This window comes from Chelon labrosus, assembly GCF_963514085.1.
Source record: "Chelon labrosus genome assembly, chromosome: 8".
Lineage (NCBI taxonomy): Eukaryota > Metazoa > Chordata > Actinopteri > Mugiliformes > Mugilidae > Chelon > Chelon labrosus.
Genome location: NC_140358.1, coordinates 6,191,886 through 6,211,354, shown reverse-complemented (window position 1 = coordinate 6,211,354; position 19,469 = coordinate 6,191,886). Strand labels below are relative to the sequence as shown.

At 38.9% G+C, this 19,469-nt stretch overlaps 1 protein-coding gene across 2 annotated transcripts; it reads left to right on the top strand.

The window, feature by feature from the left end:
* The first annotated feature begins 366 nt into the window (after window positions 1-366).
* On the top strand, window positions 367-4,181 carry LOC311491720 (uncharacterized protein). 2 transcript variants are annotated; one of them, XR_014699189.1, is made up of 3 exons: window positions 367-896; window positions 1,421-1,477; window positions 2,407-4,181. XR_014699189.1 is itself a non-coding variant. In XM_084549732.1 (3 exons), exons 2-3 carry the CDS (start codon window positions 1,653-1,655, stop codon window positions 3,708-3,710), a joined length of 1,326 nt encoding a protein of 441 aa, XP_084405858.1. In that variant the 5' UTR covers window positions 367-896; window positions 1,421-1,652; the 3' UTR covers window positions 3,711-4,181. The 2 variants fall into 2 exon arrangements, 1 of the variants encoding a protein (XP_084405858.1); XM_084549732.1 differs by having other exon boundaries at window positions 1,421-2,576; window positions 3,309-4,181.
* Window positions 4,182-19,469: the final 15,288 nt, after the last annotated feature.

The following is a 19,469-nucleotide window of genomic DNA, read 5'->3' as shown; positions in this document are numbered from 1 at the left end:
GTCTTAATATTATACTTGCATGTATTTTACTGAAAGTCTTGATCACTTCTTTATTTTGCCACAAACTATGAAAACAGGAAACTTAAAGTCTTTTCAGTGTGGATTAAAACAGGCACAAAAATAAATGTGATAATTAGATACATTTGTGAAGTATCCAGTTGGAAGTCTCATATAGCTAGGGCTGAAGTCTGTAATGCGATCTGAATAGATCACACCAGTTTTGCTGTTATATAATTGGTTGGTAGCAGGTTTATAATTGTTAAAAAGAAAAAGAAAATCTCCATTAAAGTTGCATTTTTCAGAAAAGAAAACAAAACAGAAGACTGAGGAATCTAAAATTGATATTTCTAGCATAAAAGAACAAGCACACACTCTAAAGAATAAAGCAAGGTGACAGTAAATTCAACTTAAATAAATATGCAATTTCAATACAAACATTTAAGTTTGCAGCATCTATTTGTTTAACTAAGTAACCAACTTTATTCATCTAGTTAAACCAAGTCGAAAATAAAAAAATGATCCATACTCATTTTCATGAGTATTTTGAATGGATAACGGTGCAACAGCTCAACAAGACACAAATATCAAGTTGGCATTATGCAAACTTTTATCCTGAAACTCAAAAGATGCGTGGGCGTGGTCTCTAATGAACCAGACGAGAGGCTCCAGGTGCAGCCAATTTGGGAAGCTGAGACACGCTGTCTGCTCGCAGAGAACGCTGCTGTTTGCTTAGTTTGAACTTTCACGTCTTCAGTCTGAAGAGTTTGGAACTGCTTATTATTGTGTACCCGGATTGCTACGCTGCCAAAGACGTCAGGTCCTGTCGGAGGCTTCTTGCTGGACGTCGTGGGGGCATATTTGACGCGGCACCGGTGGCTGCTGTTGCTGCTTGAAAGGTAAGCTCGGCTGCCATTTTAGCATTTCGTTAGCGTCAAGAGCTAAGTTAACTTACTGCCGTTTGACTGATTGATTCTGACTTGTTGCTCGAATCTGATTATGAAGTAGTTTTTTAGAAGTCTTTCACCGAATCTGGGTAATAGCATACATTTTTGCAATGAATTGGTGCTGTAAAATTTGCAAATATGAAACTCCCAGAAAGACTGAGCTTTTAAAACACTACAGGCTACGGCACATGCATGGTGGGCAATTTTTGCCGTGTCTCCATTGGGAATGCTATTGCTCTTTCAAAACATGGGCCAGCCTTAAATCACACATGACAAGAAGTCATACATCTTATAAAACAACACAAGTTAATGATGTCCTGTCTTTTAAATGTCCATGTTGTACCCTAAGCACCATCACCACAGAGAGGGAGTACTTTGAACATATTGGCCGTCACTTAAAAAAACAAGAAACCGTCACGTGTGTTTGAAAATTGCCATTTCAAAACCAACATATATGGTACATTTGCCTCTCATAGGACACGGAAACACACACCTCACTCACTGGATGACTTCAAGCCTGAGCTCTTACACAGGTATGTGAATCCTGTTAATGCAGGGGATGATCCTGCTGATGAGGAAGATGTTGAGTGTGGAGAGAGTTATGATGAAGAAAGAAAAGAATTGCCTAACATAATTGAAGCTAATCTTGCCCACCTCTTTCTGAAATTGGAAAGCATATCTAATGTGCCCAAGCAGTGTATTGATGAGATGGTGGAAGAACTAAACTTTATTTCAAGTTCAGCATCAGGTCCGATCATGAAAGGAATTTTGCAGTCATGCTTAGAGAAGCATAAATGTGAACTTGATGATTCTGTGATCACTGACATGGTAACAGAACTCTGTGGATCCAACCCCATCAGCCAAGCATTGAGGAGTGATGGCCCTCTGTCGACCGCCTACAAGAGAAATACATATTATAAGGAAAATTTCTCTGTGGTGGAGCCAGTTGAGTATGTGCTTAATTCCCAGGAGCATAAAAGCTTCCAGTATGTACCTATTCTGAAGTCATTATCTGAGATTTTTAAGAAGAAGGAAATGCAGGATTTCCTCATGAACAGTGATAAAAAAGCACTGAACACAGAAAATACAGAAACTCAGTACACAACATTTTATGATGGTACTCACTTTAAAGCGAACAAATTATTCTCTGAAAATAATCCGGCAATAGCTCTCAATTTATATGTGGATGAATTTGAAGTGTGCAATCCACTTGGAACTTCGAGAAAAAAGCACAAAATCACTGCTGTCTATTGGGTTCTTGCGAATGTCCCACCATTGCTCCGGTCTTCACTGACCTCAATATTTTTAGCCATTCTTTGCAAAGCTGAGGACATAAAACAATATGGATATGATGCTGTGTTAGAGCCACTTCTCAAAGATCTTGGTAGTCTTGAGGAGGACGGACTTTACATTCCCTCTCTTGGTAGACGAGTTAAAGGTACTGTCTCTTCTGTCATTGCAGACAACCTGGGTGCTCATTCCATCGGTGGATTTGTTGAGAGTTTTTCAAGTTCATACATATGTCGATGGTGTCTTGGAGAACGCGCCAAATTTCAAGAATGTGAGGTTCGAACAGGAACATTTCCTCCCAGGACCAAAGAAGGCCACACAGTTCACGTTCAAACTGCACAGGTGAGTGGGTGCCATAGCTATGGAGTAAAGCGGCTGTGTCCACTAACAGAAAAACTAAAACATTTTGACGTTATTTCAGGCTACCCCCCGGATTTGTTGCATGATCTTTTTGAAGGCATTGTACCAAAAGAATTAGCATTGTGTATAGATACCTTCATTAAGAACAAATATTTCACTCTTATAGAACTGAATAAATTTATTGCAGAGTTTCCATACAGGTGGACAGATAAGAAGGATGCACCACAACCAGTACCCCTTAGTTTTGCTGTTAAAAAAACTGTTGGTGGGAATGCTCATGAAAATTGGGCTTTGCTGCGACTCCTTCCTTTCATTATTGGCACAAGGATACCACTGGGTCACCCAACATGGCAGGTTCTTCTCAACCTCAAGGACATAGTTGAACTTGTTGTAGCCCCTGTCCATACAGATGAGACAATTTGTTTCTTGGACAGTAAGATATCAGAGCATCGGCACAGATTCTGTGAAGCTTTCCCTGGTCAAACACTAATTCCAAAGCACCATTTCATAGAACATTATCCTCAGTTGATAAAGGCTTTTGGACCACTTGTGTCACTGTGGACGATGCGGTTTGAGGCTAAACATAGCTTCTTTAAACGTGTTGTCAGACATGTACACTCTTTCCGCAACATTCTTCTGTCTCTCTCAGTGAAGCATCAGATGATGATTGCGTATCATCTTCATGACAGTAAGGTTCTCCAACCTTCATTGCAGGTGACCAAACTGTCAGAGGTAGATTTGACTGTGCTGAGAGAGGACATCAAGGGAGCAGTGGAAGCCAAGTACCCTGGTAAGTCATGTATTCACTTGGCTAACACAGTGTGTTACAGTGGCACTAAATATGCCACTGGAATGATCTTGGCTAATGGTTCAACTGGTGGCCTTCCAGATTTTGGAGAGCTAATTCAGGTTGTAGTTGTTGATGGTAAACCTGGATTTATTGTGAAATGTTTCCATGCTTGGTTTATTGAGCACCTTGGCAGCTATGAGCTGGAGAATACAAGTACTATTAAAGTTCTTGATCCAGCTCAGTTGTCTGATATATTCCCTTTAACAGCATACACCATTGCAGGGAAGCGTATGGTCACTCTGAAGCGATACATCTACTTGCCATAGATGGCTTGGTGATAGCTTGTGTGTCACATTTGCTGGATTTGTAGTCAAGGCTTTGGCACGATGATAAAATTATTATTATTTTTTTTTTATCACATTCTGTTTGTTGCTTCTGCCATTTTCTGTTCTTGATATTTCCATAGAATGACCCAAATGTGTTTCCTTCTGTTGCTGCTTTTAGATTTCAAAATGGGTCTCAAAACTACATAACTATCTCAAATTGTGCAAAGTACATCTGGGGCACATTTAAAGGGAAACTTCGGTTTATTTCAACCTGTCTTCGATTGTCATAAATGTGCTTTGTGTGACTAGTGACGTGAAAATATTTAGCTGTTATCTAGATACAGTCGGGACGCTGCTACTAGCTTCACACCTGTTACAATGTAAGTGAACAGGCATACTTTTACGGGCAAAGTTAGTCCACTAAACAAGCTTTTTTTCCACCAAGACCGCCTCACATTGTTAGTATAAATGTAAATGTATTATGATGTTTTGACATCACTGCCGCAACGTACTACTGTTAGGTCTGTTACAGATGAATGATGTCAAAAGTTTAAAGGATGTTCACAAAATAAAGTATTTGAATTGTAAATTGTGGTTCTTGTTTATTATTTACCCCAACTTGAGTAAAATGAGTTGCATATACTATAATAAGTATGTTTACTTTTTGCATGGACATTTCTGAGTAGAAAACATTCACTAAATAAAGTTAGAACAACTTAAATTTGAATGATGAGATGACAACCTATTTAAGTAAGCACTACTTGATTTAGCTCTTGGATATATATAAAAATCATGGTCATTGTACTTGATTTTATCTTGTAGTAATAACGTATATCAAGTACAATCAACGTGAAAATTCAAGTAGTATATACAAAAAATCAATTAGATTCAACTTAATACAGCTTTAGATTTGTGTGGCTATTTAAGTTCGCCTTACGATGCTGGACTAGTACTGATTACTAAATTAACACTGAAGTTAGGACAACTCAAAAAGATCTATGCAAAAAGTAAACATACCTTTTTGAGTAAACTCAGTACATTCTTTTTTAGAGTGCAGGCACCTATCATATTATGAAAGAACTAATGTACTGTAAAATACTGTACATAGAGAATTTGGGGGAGGACCAGCACACAGTTTTTGACTCACATTCACATTCAGCATTTCACATGAGAATACACACTTTCTTCTGCATGCAACTCTTTCTTCTTTCTTCCTCTTGTAGGTTTCCCTCCAGAGAAACGTAGTGCAGCATAGTTCAGCTCACCTTCAGTCTATGCAGCAAATAAAAAAAGACATTCTGTTACACTGAGCTGTTGTGGATCATTTTAGTGAAATAACAAATAATGTGAGTTGCTGTAATTACTGTATCCTGAACTGGTTGGCTCGTATCGTCTTGTCTTGCTGGTGAAGAGTTGCTTTCTGTCGCTAAGAATGAATAAAAACAAGAACATTAATTTGGCTTTTAAATTAGTATCAACAACTCAGGATGGACTGCAATAGGATTAATTAATCAAAACTAAACAAATGTGTGATTTTACAGTACGTCTTAATATTCATTCCCTCAACAAACATTTTGACACAAACCACAGGAGGGTAACACACTTAGTAAACTACACTTACCTTCATATTGTCCACATACTCCTCTCTGAGTTCGATAACAGATGAAAATAATATTTATAATCACGGAAATGACCAAGCAGATGATAGCTACCACCAGCGCAATAAATTCAGGACTGTTGTTTGCTGTTTGATCTAAAAACAAGGAGGAATTTTTTTTATTTTTTTTTTCTGAAAGAGAGTAGATTTAATGACACTTAAAATCACTCTCAGCACTGAACTCAGTATCATACCAGCTTCCAGTTTAGTTCCATTTCCAAATAATATCTCTCCACATGTGGCCACAGCACAGTAGTAAGTCCCAGCATCAGAGGAGCTGATGTCCTTAAAGAAGCTGTAGACACATCTCTTCTGAGTCTCAGATCTCTTCTCACATTTATTACTTGTATCTCCATCAGTGTAGATGATGTTTGAAGGAGATTTATGTGATCCAGCTCTGAACCAGAACACACTGAGATCTCCTGGACACGTCTTGTTCTCAGAGTCAGAGAGGACTGAACACTGGAGAGTCCCTGAGTCTCCTTGACGGACTGGATCTGATACTGTCTGAACAACAGTATAGGTTGATGTCCTCCCAGTGTTTCCTGCTCAAAACAAAGCAGCATTAAAAACTGAGTACTTCCAAACACATTTGTAACATTTTTGAAATCATGTTTAGAAGAACTGAAAAACATAGTCGATGACATTTTTACCTTCTACTAACAAATATGTAACACTCCATTTAGTCTTAGTCCACTGTCTAATTCCACAGTGGTACATGCCCTCATCCTCTTCAACTGTCTTCAAAATGGTCAGGTTGCTAAAACTGTCATCAGTACTTAAGTCAAATCTTGATTTTAAAACGTCTGGTGCATACTCTGTTGTAGATTTAAACAATGTTACAATTATATTCAGAGAGTCTCCGACATTCTGCTTGTACCAGTAGATTACTCTATTGCTGAGTTCTTCCTTTGGTATGACACATGTAAATGTGGCTGGTTCACCGAGTTGAACTGTTTTCACTGGAACCAGCGTATCTGAATTTAAAGGAAAACATAGAAAATAATTAAAGAAAAATGTGTATGGTGTGCAAAAGGTCTGCTGAAAAATGATCGCTTTAGTTTGAAAACTCTCCACTGAGAAAACCGTTGTACAGAACAAAAGAGCACTTACATACTGGATGAAGACAAAGCAATGTAATCCAATACAGGACCATCTTGACATTGTGACTTGTTCAGAGACTTTTTGGTATTTCAGAGAGTGAAGGGTGTAAGAAGGTGGGGAGGTCACATCGTAAAATGCATCTGATTGGTTTACTGAGAATAGATTCAAAAGTACACTTCCTGTCACAGTGATCTCATACAGGGCTTTGTGAATCTGATCACCTCTCTTTCATGTTTTGTAGCAGTCTTCCAGACTGGTTACTTTTGACTGTTTTTTAACTGTTTATCCCAGGTGATTGTTTTTCTTCATCCTTTGTCGGCAAGCAGCAGTTGACGTGGTTACTAGTGCTGTCTGTGGTATGTCCTGCAAGAAGTGATTAAAATGCATCACATTCTGCATCTCAGAGGAAACATTCATACGCTGGCTCATTATTGACAACGGTTGTGACGCTGTGTCCGTCAGAGGAGCCTGAAGGCCAAGTGTGTTGGTTTAGCCTCACAATAAACATACTCGAAAATATCAGTCATAATCACTGCTCTACCCTACGGTGGTGCTAGAGGAAAAGCTAAGAAGACTTCAGACTAAAATATTTAAACTGTGACCTACCTGTCTCAGACAAAAACACTGGATCAGGTCAAAGCTCACACGATGCTTATCACAGAGTTTGGGAGTTGTAACAAATCTGCTGTAATCTTCTACTTTGAACTGCTCTGGGTCAAAATCTGAGAGTCAATGTGGGAGACATCCAAAAAGAGCGAGAGAGGTGTTGGACCCAGACCAGTAGTAAAAAATAAAAATCATGGCTTTGATTTGGAAAAATCTTATAATCAGTCCATCTAGTCTGAAATCAGGTCTGTAGTGTGAGCAGCAATACATCAACAAGACACAAATACAAGAGAGATTCTTTTTATAGTTTGAGCAAATCAGGGATGTAAGGATTTCCAAAGTTTTGTTCCTGATTGACACAACCACAGTAATCAGGATTCATCATCTGGGAACTGACTATTATTTATTATTGGCTGAATATTTGACCAATAAAGGATATAATCTCATTTTAGCGGGTTGTTGGGGCAGTGGTGGTGTGCTGTAGTTGTCATTGGACTAAAAGCCAATATGAGTGGCCCTATGGTCGTCCTTTTTCGGGTGTTGTGTCTGGAATTGACATTATTTATTATATTCTGCACTTCTATACCTGGTATTAACATGTGATCTGTATGTGAACATTTAAACAGTTTTTAAATACAAAAAGAGAGGAATAAAGTCTTATTAAGCCATTTATATTTTCACATCAATAACATTGTCTAACCCTTACAAATAGCTGATCAACAAGCACCATACATCAGCAGTGATTATTAATTATTACTAAGTTGAGTGTAAGTGAGTGTTTGATGTCAGTTAAATAAAATGTATACAATCTGGGCTAAGCATTCTTACACTGCTTTTGTGTGAAAGGAGTTAGTATGGGGCCATTATTGTAGCAAAACTACCTACAAATGTGTATTTCAATCCGTGTGTGTGTAACTACATTTGCAAATGTGTAAAAAAAATCTGTGTGTGTGTAACTGGATTTGCAAATGTGTGAAAAAAATCCGTGTGTGTAACCAGATTTGCAAATGTGTAAAAAAAAAATCCGTGTGTGTAACTGGATTTGCAAATGTGCAAAAAACATCTGTGTCTATAACTAGATTTGCAAAAGTGTAAAAAAAAATCTGCGAATGCGTACATCGATCTGTATGCGTAGATAAACCTGTAAATGTGTGGTCTGTAAATATCTGGCCTCTCCATTGGATGTGTTCTTACACGTGACTTTTGCTACACTTCTGCCGCGGCAGATCCGCAAATGCGTGCAGCGATTTGCAAATGCGTGTGGAGATTTGTCTGTGTGCCTCCGTAGCGATACAGCTACATACCACCAGTGGGCGCTAGGCTAGCACCCAATGATATTAGCTACCGGCTACCTGGGCTGGCTGGTACCACAGACTGCTGGGACGAACAGTGGTCCCGATCCCGATACAATGGAGGCTGGATGGCGTGCTGTAACTACATAACAGGGCTCTCACGCATTAAAATAAGTTCATCCTCCTGGGCTTCCACTTCCAGCTCTTCTTTGACGTGTGCACGCACTTACTATTTCACCTGGCGACTAGAAATACTATTTTGTCCCATCGATTTGCTGATAGGTCGCTGATTCAAGCAGAGGAGTCTGCTTTCGCCTCATCCATTAGTAATTACTCATTTTAAACAGTCTATGTTAATAATGTGCGGCGAATTTTATCACTTCTCAGCGTGAGAAGTGTGGCGTGTGAACTTATTGAATGTGTGTGTCTCATTTGAGAGCCTTGTTATGTAGCACGACATCCAGCCTCCATTGCATCGGGATCGGGACCACTGTTCGTCCCAGCCATACAGTCTGTGGTACCAGCCAGCCCAGGTAGCCAGTAGCTAATATCATTGGGTGCTAGCCTAGCGCCCACTGGTGGTATGTAGCTGTATCGCTACGGAGGCACACAGACAAATCTCCACACGCATTTGCAAATCGCTGCACGCATTTGCGGATCTGCCGCGGCAGAAGTGTAGCAAAAGTCACGTGTAAGAACACATCCAATGGAGAGGCCAGATATTTACAGACCACACTTTTACAGGTTTGTCAAACGCATACAGATCGATGTACGCATTCGCAGATTTTTTTTTACACTTTTGCAAATCTAGTTATAGACACAGATGTTTTTTACACATTTGCAAATCCAGTTACACACACGGATTTTTTTTTACACATTTGCAAATCTGGTTACACACACGGATTTTTTTTACACATTTGCAAATGCACACACGGATTGAAATACACATTTGTAGATAGTTTTGCTACAATAATGGCCCCATAAGTTGGTCCTGTATTAAAAGTGAAAATACAGAATTGGAATCTGTTCACTCTCAAACTGACCTTCATGCAGAGATAAAGTTGGGAACCATGGTGTTACGCTCTGGTATGGCTTCCTCTGAGCTTTACTTCTCCTGCTGTGTGATTTCCTGAGTGAGTGTGAAGTCAATTTAGGTCAGGCCAGAGACTGGTGGCTGTCACACCTGTGTTTCATCAGCTCTTCACTTCACAGTTTAAGAGCCAAAAACTTTTCTTTTACCTGTCACCATATAATATTGTTTTCTTCCTGGTAGTACATGTCAGACCAGCCAGTCGTTCCAGCCTTGGAGAGTCTGTCCACTTTCTCAGGGTCTCATCTGTTTGTCCCTGCTACTGCTATGTAACTAACTGCAAAGAAGAGACCAGATAAAATGTCACTATTGTGCAACTGCTATTCTATATATAAATACATCAAGTTCATCACTGTATTAGCGCTGTGGGTAAAAGCAACAGCTCTGGTTTCTTGTTTCAACTCAACTTCCCCCTTCCCCCAGTGCTATGAGCTGTGAATGAACAAATCACTCAGTTGCTCACTGTAGGCTGGCCCCAACTGCAAAATGAACGCATCACTACCGGAGTTGAAAGTCTGCTGCTCCGGTAGTCTCTGAGTGACGGCGTAGGAAGAAATTATTCACTAGACACGTAGTGTTTGACGTGCAAAGGTAATCAGGAGGCTAAATAAAAATGTCTTCTAGCCACTTCCACTGTCTTTTCTGAAGATAAACCACAACTCTAGTGTGTGACTCACCCACAGTTCCACCCATTCAACATCATATTATTAATTGAAATAAGGAAATAGATATTTGCCACATGTGAAAACATATGGCAAATATTCTTATGTGAATCATGTCTTTGCCCATACCTTTTGAATCCCAGGAATGTATATGTATGTTTTATGCTAATACCGTTGAAACTTAACTTGTTGCATAGTTGCATTTATGTTTGCATTTATTTTGCATGATTCGTTAATTTCATTAAGTGTTAGAGAGAGAAAAATAAACGTTTCCCCTTTGAGAACTGTCAGTCTTTCACTTTTTTTTTTCACAATGAAATGGATCATTTTCCCGTTTCAAATCCATGGTTTCCAGTCCCCCAGTGGGGTCTGGGAGGCCTGTGTGTATGCAGTCAGGGGTAAATTAAATTAATTTAAATCATTTTTTTCAGCCAACGGCCACTATTCATATAAACCCTTTTGGAACTGCAACTTTTGTGATTACCTCCTCATGTTGACACACAGCGTTCTTTGCTTCATTATTCTCTTCACATTGTCCCTGTCTAAATATTCATAACTGAAGATAACACCCATTAAATCCTGCATGCAGTAATTCAGAGACGTTTTACTGGAATCTAGCTAGATAAAAAGCGTTTCTCGGTTAGAAGTAGAAACTGAGACTAAGCCCTTTTCTCAGCTACTCTGTGATAAGGGTTGAGGCTGTGACTGTAAAGGCTGAGGCACAAACACAAATGACAGTATCAATCAAATATTTTGTTGAAACCTTTATTAATGAATATATTATTTATTGAAGACAGTCACTTTGAAACATGACGTTCACACATTCTGTCTTAATATTATACTTGCATGCATTTTACTAAAAGTCTTCATCACTCCTTTATTTTGCCACAAACTATGAAAACAGGAAACTTAAAGTCTTTTCAGTGTGGATTAAAACAGGCACAAAAATGAATGTTCATAATTAGATACATTTCTGAAGTATCCAGTTGGAAGTCTCATATAGCTAGGGCTGAAGTCTGTAATGCGATCTGAATAGATCACACCAGTTTTGCTGTCATATAATTGGTTGGTAACAGGTTAATAATTGTTTAAAAGAAAAAGAAAATCTCCATTCAAGTTGCACTTTTAAGAAAACAAAACAAAACAGAAGACTGAGGAATCTAAAATTGATATTTCTAGCATAAAAGAACAGGCACAGGCAAAAATCACATTATGAAAGAACTAATGTACCGTAAAATACTGTACATAGAGAATTTGGGGGAGGACCAGCACACAGTTTTTGACTCACATTCACATTCAGCATTTCACATGAGAATACACACTTTCTTCTGCGTGCAACTCTTTCTTCTTTCTTCCTCTTGTAGGTTTCCCTCCAGAGAAACGCAGTGCAGCATAGTTCAGCTCACCTTCAGTCTATGCAGCAAATAAAAAAAGACATTCTGTTACACTGAGCTGTTGTGGATCATCTTAGTGAAATAACAAATAATGTGAGTTGCTGTAATTACTGTATCCTGAACTGGTTGGCTCGTATCGTCTTGTCTTGCTGGTGAAGAGTTGCTTTCTGTCGCTAAGAATAAATAAAAACAAGAACATTCATTTGGCTTTTAAATTAGTATCAACAACTCAGGATGGACTGCAATAGGATTAATTAATCAAAACTAAACAAATGTGTGATTTTACAGTACGTCTTAATATTCATTCCCTGAACAAACATTTTGAGACAAACCACAGGACGATAACACACTTGGTAAACTACACTTACCTTCATATTGTCCACATACTCCTCTCTGAGTTCGATAACAGATGAAAATAATATTTATAATCACGGAAATGACCAAGCAGATGATTGCTGCCACCAGCGCAATAAATTCAGAACTTGCTGTTTGATCTAAAAACAAGGAGGAAAAATTTATTTATTTTTTTCTGAAAGAGAGGAGATTTAATGAGACTTAAAATCACTCTCAGTACTGAACACAGTATCATACCAGCTTCCAGTTTAGTTCCATTTCCAAATAATATCTCTCCACATGTGGCCACAGCACAGTAGTAAGTCCCAGCATCAGAGGAGCTGATGTTCTTAGAGAAGCTGTAGACACATCTCTTCTGAGTCTCAGATCTCTTCTCACATTTATTACTTGTATTTCCATCAGTGTAGATGATGTTTGAAGGAGATTTATGTGATCCAGCTCTGAACCAGAACACACTGAGATCTCCTGGACACGTCTTGTTCTCAGAGTCAGAGAGGACTGAACACTGGAGAGTCCCTGAGTCTCCTGGACGGACTGGATCTGATACTGTCTGAACAACAGTATAGGTTGATGTCCTCTCAGTGTTTCCTGCTCAAAACAAAGCAGCATTAAAAACTGAGGACTTCCAAACACATTTGTAACATTTTTGAAATCATGTTTAGAAGAACTGAAAAACATAGTTGATCACATTTTTACCTTCTACTAACAAATATGTAACACTCCATTTAGTCTTAATCCACTCTGTGATTCCACAGTGGTACATTCCCTCATCCTCTTCAACTGTCCTCAAAATGGTCAGGTTGGTGATACTGTCATCAGTACTTAAGTCAAATCTTGATTTTAAAACATCTGGTGCATACTCTGTTGTAGATTTTATCAATGTTACAATTATATTCAGAGAGTCTCCGACACTCTGCTTGTACCAGTAGATTACTCTATTGCTGAGTTCTTCATTTGGTATGACACATGTAAATGTGGCTGGTTCACCGAGTTGAACTGTTTTCACTGGAACCAGCGTATCTGAATTTAAAGGACAACACAGAAAATAATTAATGAAAAATGTGTATGGTGTGCAGTAGTTCTGCTGAAAAATGATCACTTTAGTTTGAAAACTCTCCACTGAGAAAACTGTTGTACAGAACAAAAGAGCACTTACATACTGGATGAAGACAAAGCAATGTAATCCATAACAGGACCATCTTGACATTGTGACTTGTTCAGAGACTTTTTGGTATTTCAGAGAGTGAAGGGTGTAAGAAGGTGGGGAGGTCACATCGTAAAATGCATCTGATTGGTTTACTGAGAATAGATTCAAAAGTACACTTCCTGTCACAGTGGTCTCATACAGGGCTTTGTGAATCTGATCACCTCTCTTTCATGTTTTGTAGCAGTCTTCCAGACTGGTTACTTTTGACTGTTTTTAACTGTTTATCCTAGGTGATTGTAACAGCCATACACTGGCTCATTATTGACAACGGTTGTGACGCTGTGTCCGTCAGAGGAGCCTGAAGGCCAAGTGTGTTGGTTTAGCCTCACAATAAACATACTCGAAAACATCAGTCATAATCACTGCTCTACCCTATGGTGGTGCTAGAGGAAAAGCTAAGAAGACTTCAGACTAAAATATTTAAACTGTGACCTACCTGTCTCAGACTAAAACACTAGATCAGGTCAAAGCTCACACAATGCTTATCACAGAGATTGGGAGTTGTAACAAATCTGCTGTAATCTTCTACTTTGAACTGCTCTGGGTCAAAATCTGAGAGTCAATGTGGGAGACATCCAAAAAGAGCGAGAGAGGTGTTGGACCAAGACCAGTAGAGGAAAATAAAAATCATGGCTTTGATTTGGAAAAATCTTCATAAATAATTAAGAAATAATTAATAATTTGTCCATCTAGTCTGAAATCAGGTCTGCAGTGTGAGCAACAATACATCAACAAGACACATATACAAGAGAGATTCGTTTTTAGTTTGAGCAAATCAGGGATGTAAGGATTTCTGAAGTCTCGTTCCTGATTGACACAACCACAGTAATCAGGATTCATCATCTGGGAACCGTGATGCACACTTTCTGTCAAGCCAATCTATCCAGCCAGTGTTCACAGAATATGTGAAAACATTGAGGTGATGGTAACGCTAGGGGTGATGCCAGCAAATTCACAAAGCCTAAAGTCTATGTCAAACTGAGTTAATCTTTCCAACAGAAAGGAATGACCCAGTGGCTAGTGGTCATAACCAACCATGAAAGGGCTGAGCAAAAACAACAGAGAGGGCCATCTGTCCAATCAGAGCAGAGTTTTTTCAAGAGGGGCTCCTTAAAGAGACAGAGGCAAAGTGGAGAGACAGAGGCAGAAATGGAGAATATAAGAAAAATACTGAAATACATAAACATTACAGCTCGTAAAAATATTCTTGTAGATCTCCAAATATAAAGTGATGAACTTATAAAACAACATATTGTGTCCGCTTTAATAAATGCACCAGAATTAGTGATCGCACACTTCAAAGCAGCACAAGAAGTGTGTAGCAGGAAATGCTCTGTGAATGTATATTCAGTGATAACCAGTCAGTTACATTTGGTGGTCTGAATTGCCACACCTCCCAGTCTGACACTTAAATAAAATGCCAACAAGTTTTCTAAGACAGTGTCAAGATGGTTCTGTTCTGGGTTACTTTGCTCCTCCTTCATCAAGGATGTAAGTGCTATCTTACAACGTAAAACGTACTAACTATTTGTAATGATTCATGCTTTTTGTGTTCTCGTTTTATTACATTGTGGACTCACTATCTTTTAACTGACTTGTGATATACAGTATTTCTTAATCTAATGCAGATGCACTGGTTCCAGTTACCACGGTTCAACTTGGTAAACCTGTGATTCTCACATGTGCGTGGCCTAAAGGAGAGCTCGGCAGTCGAGCACTTCACTGGTACAAGCAGAGTACTGGGGATACTCTGAAATTAATTGCAGTGCTGAAGAGAAATATAAAGCCTGTGAATGGATCAGAAATGACTGCTTCAAGAATGGAAGTAAAACTAAATGACAAACTTAGCAATCTGACCATTTTAAGGACAATTCAAGAAGATGAGGGAATGTATCACTGTGGAGTCATGGACTGGACTGAGAGTACCTGGAGTGGGACATACTTGTCATTAAAAGGTAATTATGTCATGTTTTAGAATTTCTGTAGACACTCAACCACTTATTGCACTGCAAAAAATACTTTAAAGAAGATTTTGAGTGTACAAGATACTTTTAAATATCCTTTTTAAAGGTCATGAGTTTGCATGTTACAAAAAAACGAATGAATGAATGAATGGAGGTCATGACAGGCAAATTAATCTCTTTTGTCAGTGTCAAAGTTCTGATTTTACTTCATGGAGCACTCATTTCTTGTTACTTCCGCACAATATAAAGAAAACTCCTCATATGTCTCTACTTCTTAAAAACAGGAAATACTGAGAGATTTTCAATCTTTTTAACTCTCTCTCTGTGTTTATGTGCTTAGGAAACACTGAGAGGACATCAAACTATACTGTTGTTCAGACAGTATCAGATCCAGTCCGTCCAGGAGACTCAGGGACTCTCCAGTGTTCAGTCCTCTCTGACCCTGAGAACAAGACGTGTTCAGGAGATCTCAGTGTGTTCTGGTTCAGAGCTGGATCAGATAAATCTCATCCAGACATCATCTACACTGATGGAAATACAAGTAATAAATGTGAGAAGAGATCTGAGACTCAAAAGAGATGTGTCTACAACTTCTCTAAGGACATCAGCTCCTCTGATGATGGGACTTACTACTGTGCTGTGGCCACATGTGGAGAGATATTATTTGGAAATGGAACTAAACTGGAAGCTGGTAGGATTTTGTGTTTAATAAATTAACTATTACTTAAAATGTGATAATGACATTAATTTAAAATAAGCTCTGGTATCTTTTTCTTTGTTTTCGAGCTCACGGAACAGGTTCTGAATTTGCTGCGCTGGTGATATCAACAATCTGCTTGGCCATATCTGTGGTTGTACATTTTGTTTTCATCTGTTGCCAAACTCCAAGAGCAGTATGTGGACAATATGAAGGTCAGTTTTGTTTATGGAATTATATATTTTAATATTCTGGTAAATTAAGTTTACTTATACAAGACAGTTTACAAACTTTAAGTCGGGAAATCATCTACTAAATCCTTCTGAATAGTCAGTATTTCTGTTCTGTTCATCATTAGGAATAGGAAGCACCTCGTCACAAGTTCTGTATCTCTGGAGGCAAAGCTACGCGACAAATGAAGAAGGAAAAGATCAAGAGTGACGGAAATGTTTCTGTCCCTGGATTTGTGAATATGATATTAAGTTTGTGACCTGTCCAGGGTGTACCCCTACCTCTCACCCGATGACAGCTGGGATAGGCTCCAGCAGACCCATGTGACCCTTAACAGGAATAACCGGGTATGGAAAATGAATGAATGAATGAATATTGAGTTTGTGTTTCTGTGGGGTGGTTTGTAGCGCTGGCCCCTTTGTGTGAAGAATAAAAAAATGTTGTGGGTTGTTATTATTACTTTATTTTACTTTATTTTTTAGCAAGAAAGGGATGGTTAGCATAAAAGTCAGACACAGTTCCATACATTCAGGATAACATTATGAGTTTGTATATACGCTTAGTTTTATTTTAAGCTTGTTTTTATGTTTCATTTAAAGAAAATCCTTGTGTTGTATTTCTTCCGTACATATTTGCCCTATAGAAGTTTGAAATAGTAATTCTCAATTTGATGTCTAATCGTCTGAAAAAAATATGAAAATAAATAAAAAGCTCAGACAGTCCAAAAACATGCTCATTAGGTTAACTAGTGATTCTAAACTGGCTGTAGGTGTGAATGTGAGTGTGAATGGTTGTCTGTCTCTCTGTGTTAGCCCTGAGATAGACTGGAGACCTGTCAAGGGTGTACCCCGCCTCTTGCCCCCGCCAGATGAATGAATGAATGAATGAATGAGTAAAAAGCTTTGTAAATGTGTTGCTGCTTCACACATTACTGAGTTCAGTCTATGAAAAAAAAAACATCGGTCCTCTTAGTCACGACTGGAGACTTCGGTGCTGGTGCTCACCTAAAAAACTACCAACCTGTGATGGTAGCCACCTGTTTCATAGTGATAGTAGTAGTTTTATAGTAAGAGCCAAAGTCACTGCTCTGTACTTTCAATATTTTACAAGGATATCATTATGAGTTTATATATACTGTACGCTTGTTGTTTTATGCTTGCTGTTATTATTCAAATAAAGCAAATCTAAATAATTAAACACTTCTTTTTGTATTTCTTTTGTACATTTTTTTAATATATGTGTGTTCAAAATAAGAATGTCTAGGGATGCTACTTGTCTGACATGAGGTGGCTGAGCTTAGTCTATGAAACAAAACACGAACAGATCCTGAGCAACACAACTGGTCTTCTGTTCTGATTACCTTCAAAACAAAAAGTCATCTTCAGCCTAGGCTAAAACACTATCGGTTTCTCAAAATACATGGACAGCTCCATGTTTAACCCAAAACATGAGCCGAACGACGTGGCCTCTAGCACCCGAATAACTCTGAGCACAGGACTACTTCAAGCAGTGATGCTGTATGAGTATGTGATAAGAGTCAGAAGGCTTCAAACTACACTTCTGTTTTTTTTTTTTTTTTTTTTATTTTGGACTGTCATAACATGCAAACACTTCAGAAACAAAACAGGCAGGTTCAATTCGAGTTCACACAATGCTGATAAAGGTAAACACTACAGCTCACCCCCCTACCCCACTTGGTCGCTCTGATCATGACCTGGTCCACCTCATGCCTGTCCAACCTGTAGTGAAACAACAACCCCCAGCTACAAGGACCGTGAGGAGATGGACAGAGGAGGCCAGCGCGAAGCCTGAGGGACTGCTTTGAATCCACTGTCTGGGAGGTGCTGTGTGGAGCACATGATGTGCAGTCTGACCACCTGCATCACCAACCACATTAACTTCTGTGTGGAGAACACTGTGTGGGTCACAAACAGACCACAGTATGTGAGGCTTCACGGCTGTGTTTCTGATGAGGTGTTTTGCAGCACAGGAGCTCCACAAGGGACAGTACTCTTTCCATTCCTCTTCTCCATCTACACTTCAGACTTCCGGTACAACACAGACAGATTCATTCTTCACTTGGAAATAGTCAATAGCCTTCCCCTTTGCTTGACAGTGTATTGCATTATGGAATATGGGATACTGGGCAGAGGGGTATTTATTATATCACTAGAATGACAGCTCTTAGAGGACCATGTCTTTGTGAAATCTAATTAATTATGGACTGTAATTCCAGATACTATGGGTATTGGAATAGCCCGTTAAGAAATGGGCCCCACTAGCTGCACCTGTGTCAGATGAAGGAACTCCTTGCCTGGTGGGAGCAAAATTCAGGTAACATAGATGTTATATATACTGCTCATTTGGGCATAAGAGGGGCCTGTGTGCACACACTCACAGATAAACCCAACAGAGACGGGTCTTTAATAGGTACGCGTGTATTAGCACAGGACCTGGGGTTACATTATACCTCAGTTGGCCTCAAGAACTTTTCCCACTGCAAGAGTGGACTAACCCTTCTGCCTTCTGGTGGATATTTACAGAGAAACTAGTAAAAGTATTCTGGCAAATTATATTTAGCCAATTTCAATATTTCATCTACAAACGTTTTCTCATGTAACATTTGTTAGGTAAAACATATACAGTATAAATAACAGGATGTTGTTTCCCCCACATTCGGCCCTTTTTTAGTTTCACCTACGCTTATTGGCCAGTTCTATCTGTGTCAAAACACACAGCCCTTCACCCACTGTCTTCACTATACACAGTCATGAGTAGGGCCCTGTCTGCCTGTCCTTGAGATAAGCTGGCACCTGTATAGTCTGATGCGGAGACCTCAGGCCTGTTTCTTTTACGATGGAGCAGGGATTCTCCAGACCTCCTCCCCTCTCTGCTTTTCTATGTTTCTGGCTCTCTGGTCTTTTGTTCTGATTTTAAGCATTTTCATACTACACTACATAAATCTACGCTACACTTTTATCGTACCCTTTAGCAGATGCAGGATTTCAGTACAGGGTGTATATTTTCAATATAGCTCGTTTCGTGTTTACTTGTGCAAATAACTTACAAAAGTCAGATTCACTTTTCACAACACATTTCAGAATGGCAAAGACCCCCTCATGTTGAGACCAAGGGTTTATAGTTTCACTATCCTCCTCACCTATATGCAACTGTGTAAAAGTTCATAGCTGAGAACAGAGCTTAATAGACCTCTGTTTTCAAGTTAGCTATCTAACAGCTTTTCATCTCCAGTCAGGCTTGCAGTGGTTAAAACTGAGAGAAATCCTTGTCTCGAGACAGACAGATGTTTCAATCCACTCACAATCTGTTTTAATATTTGAAAACGCAAACATTTGGAGAATAAGAGACAATAAAATTATGCTGTTTAAACCTTTATTAATAAATGTATTATAGTCTGAAGACAGACACTTTCACTTGGCAACACAACACATCTGTCCTAAAACTATGCTTGCAGGCACCTGTTTACTAAAAGTCTTGATC

Excerpts from the sequence above, each read along its gene's own strand:
- LOC311491720 (XM_084549732.1), top strand. The coding sequence starts at position 1,653 with ATGGTGGAAGAACTAAACTTTATTTCAAGTTCAGCATCAGGTCCGATC. Across the intron at positions 2,577-3,308 it reads TTCACGTTCAAACTGCACAG|GTGACCAAACTGTCAGAGGT; the intron begins GTGAGTGGGTGC and ends CCTTCATTGCAG.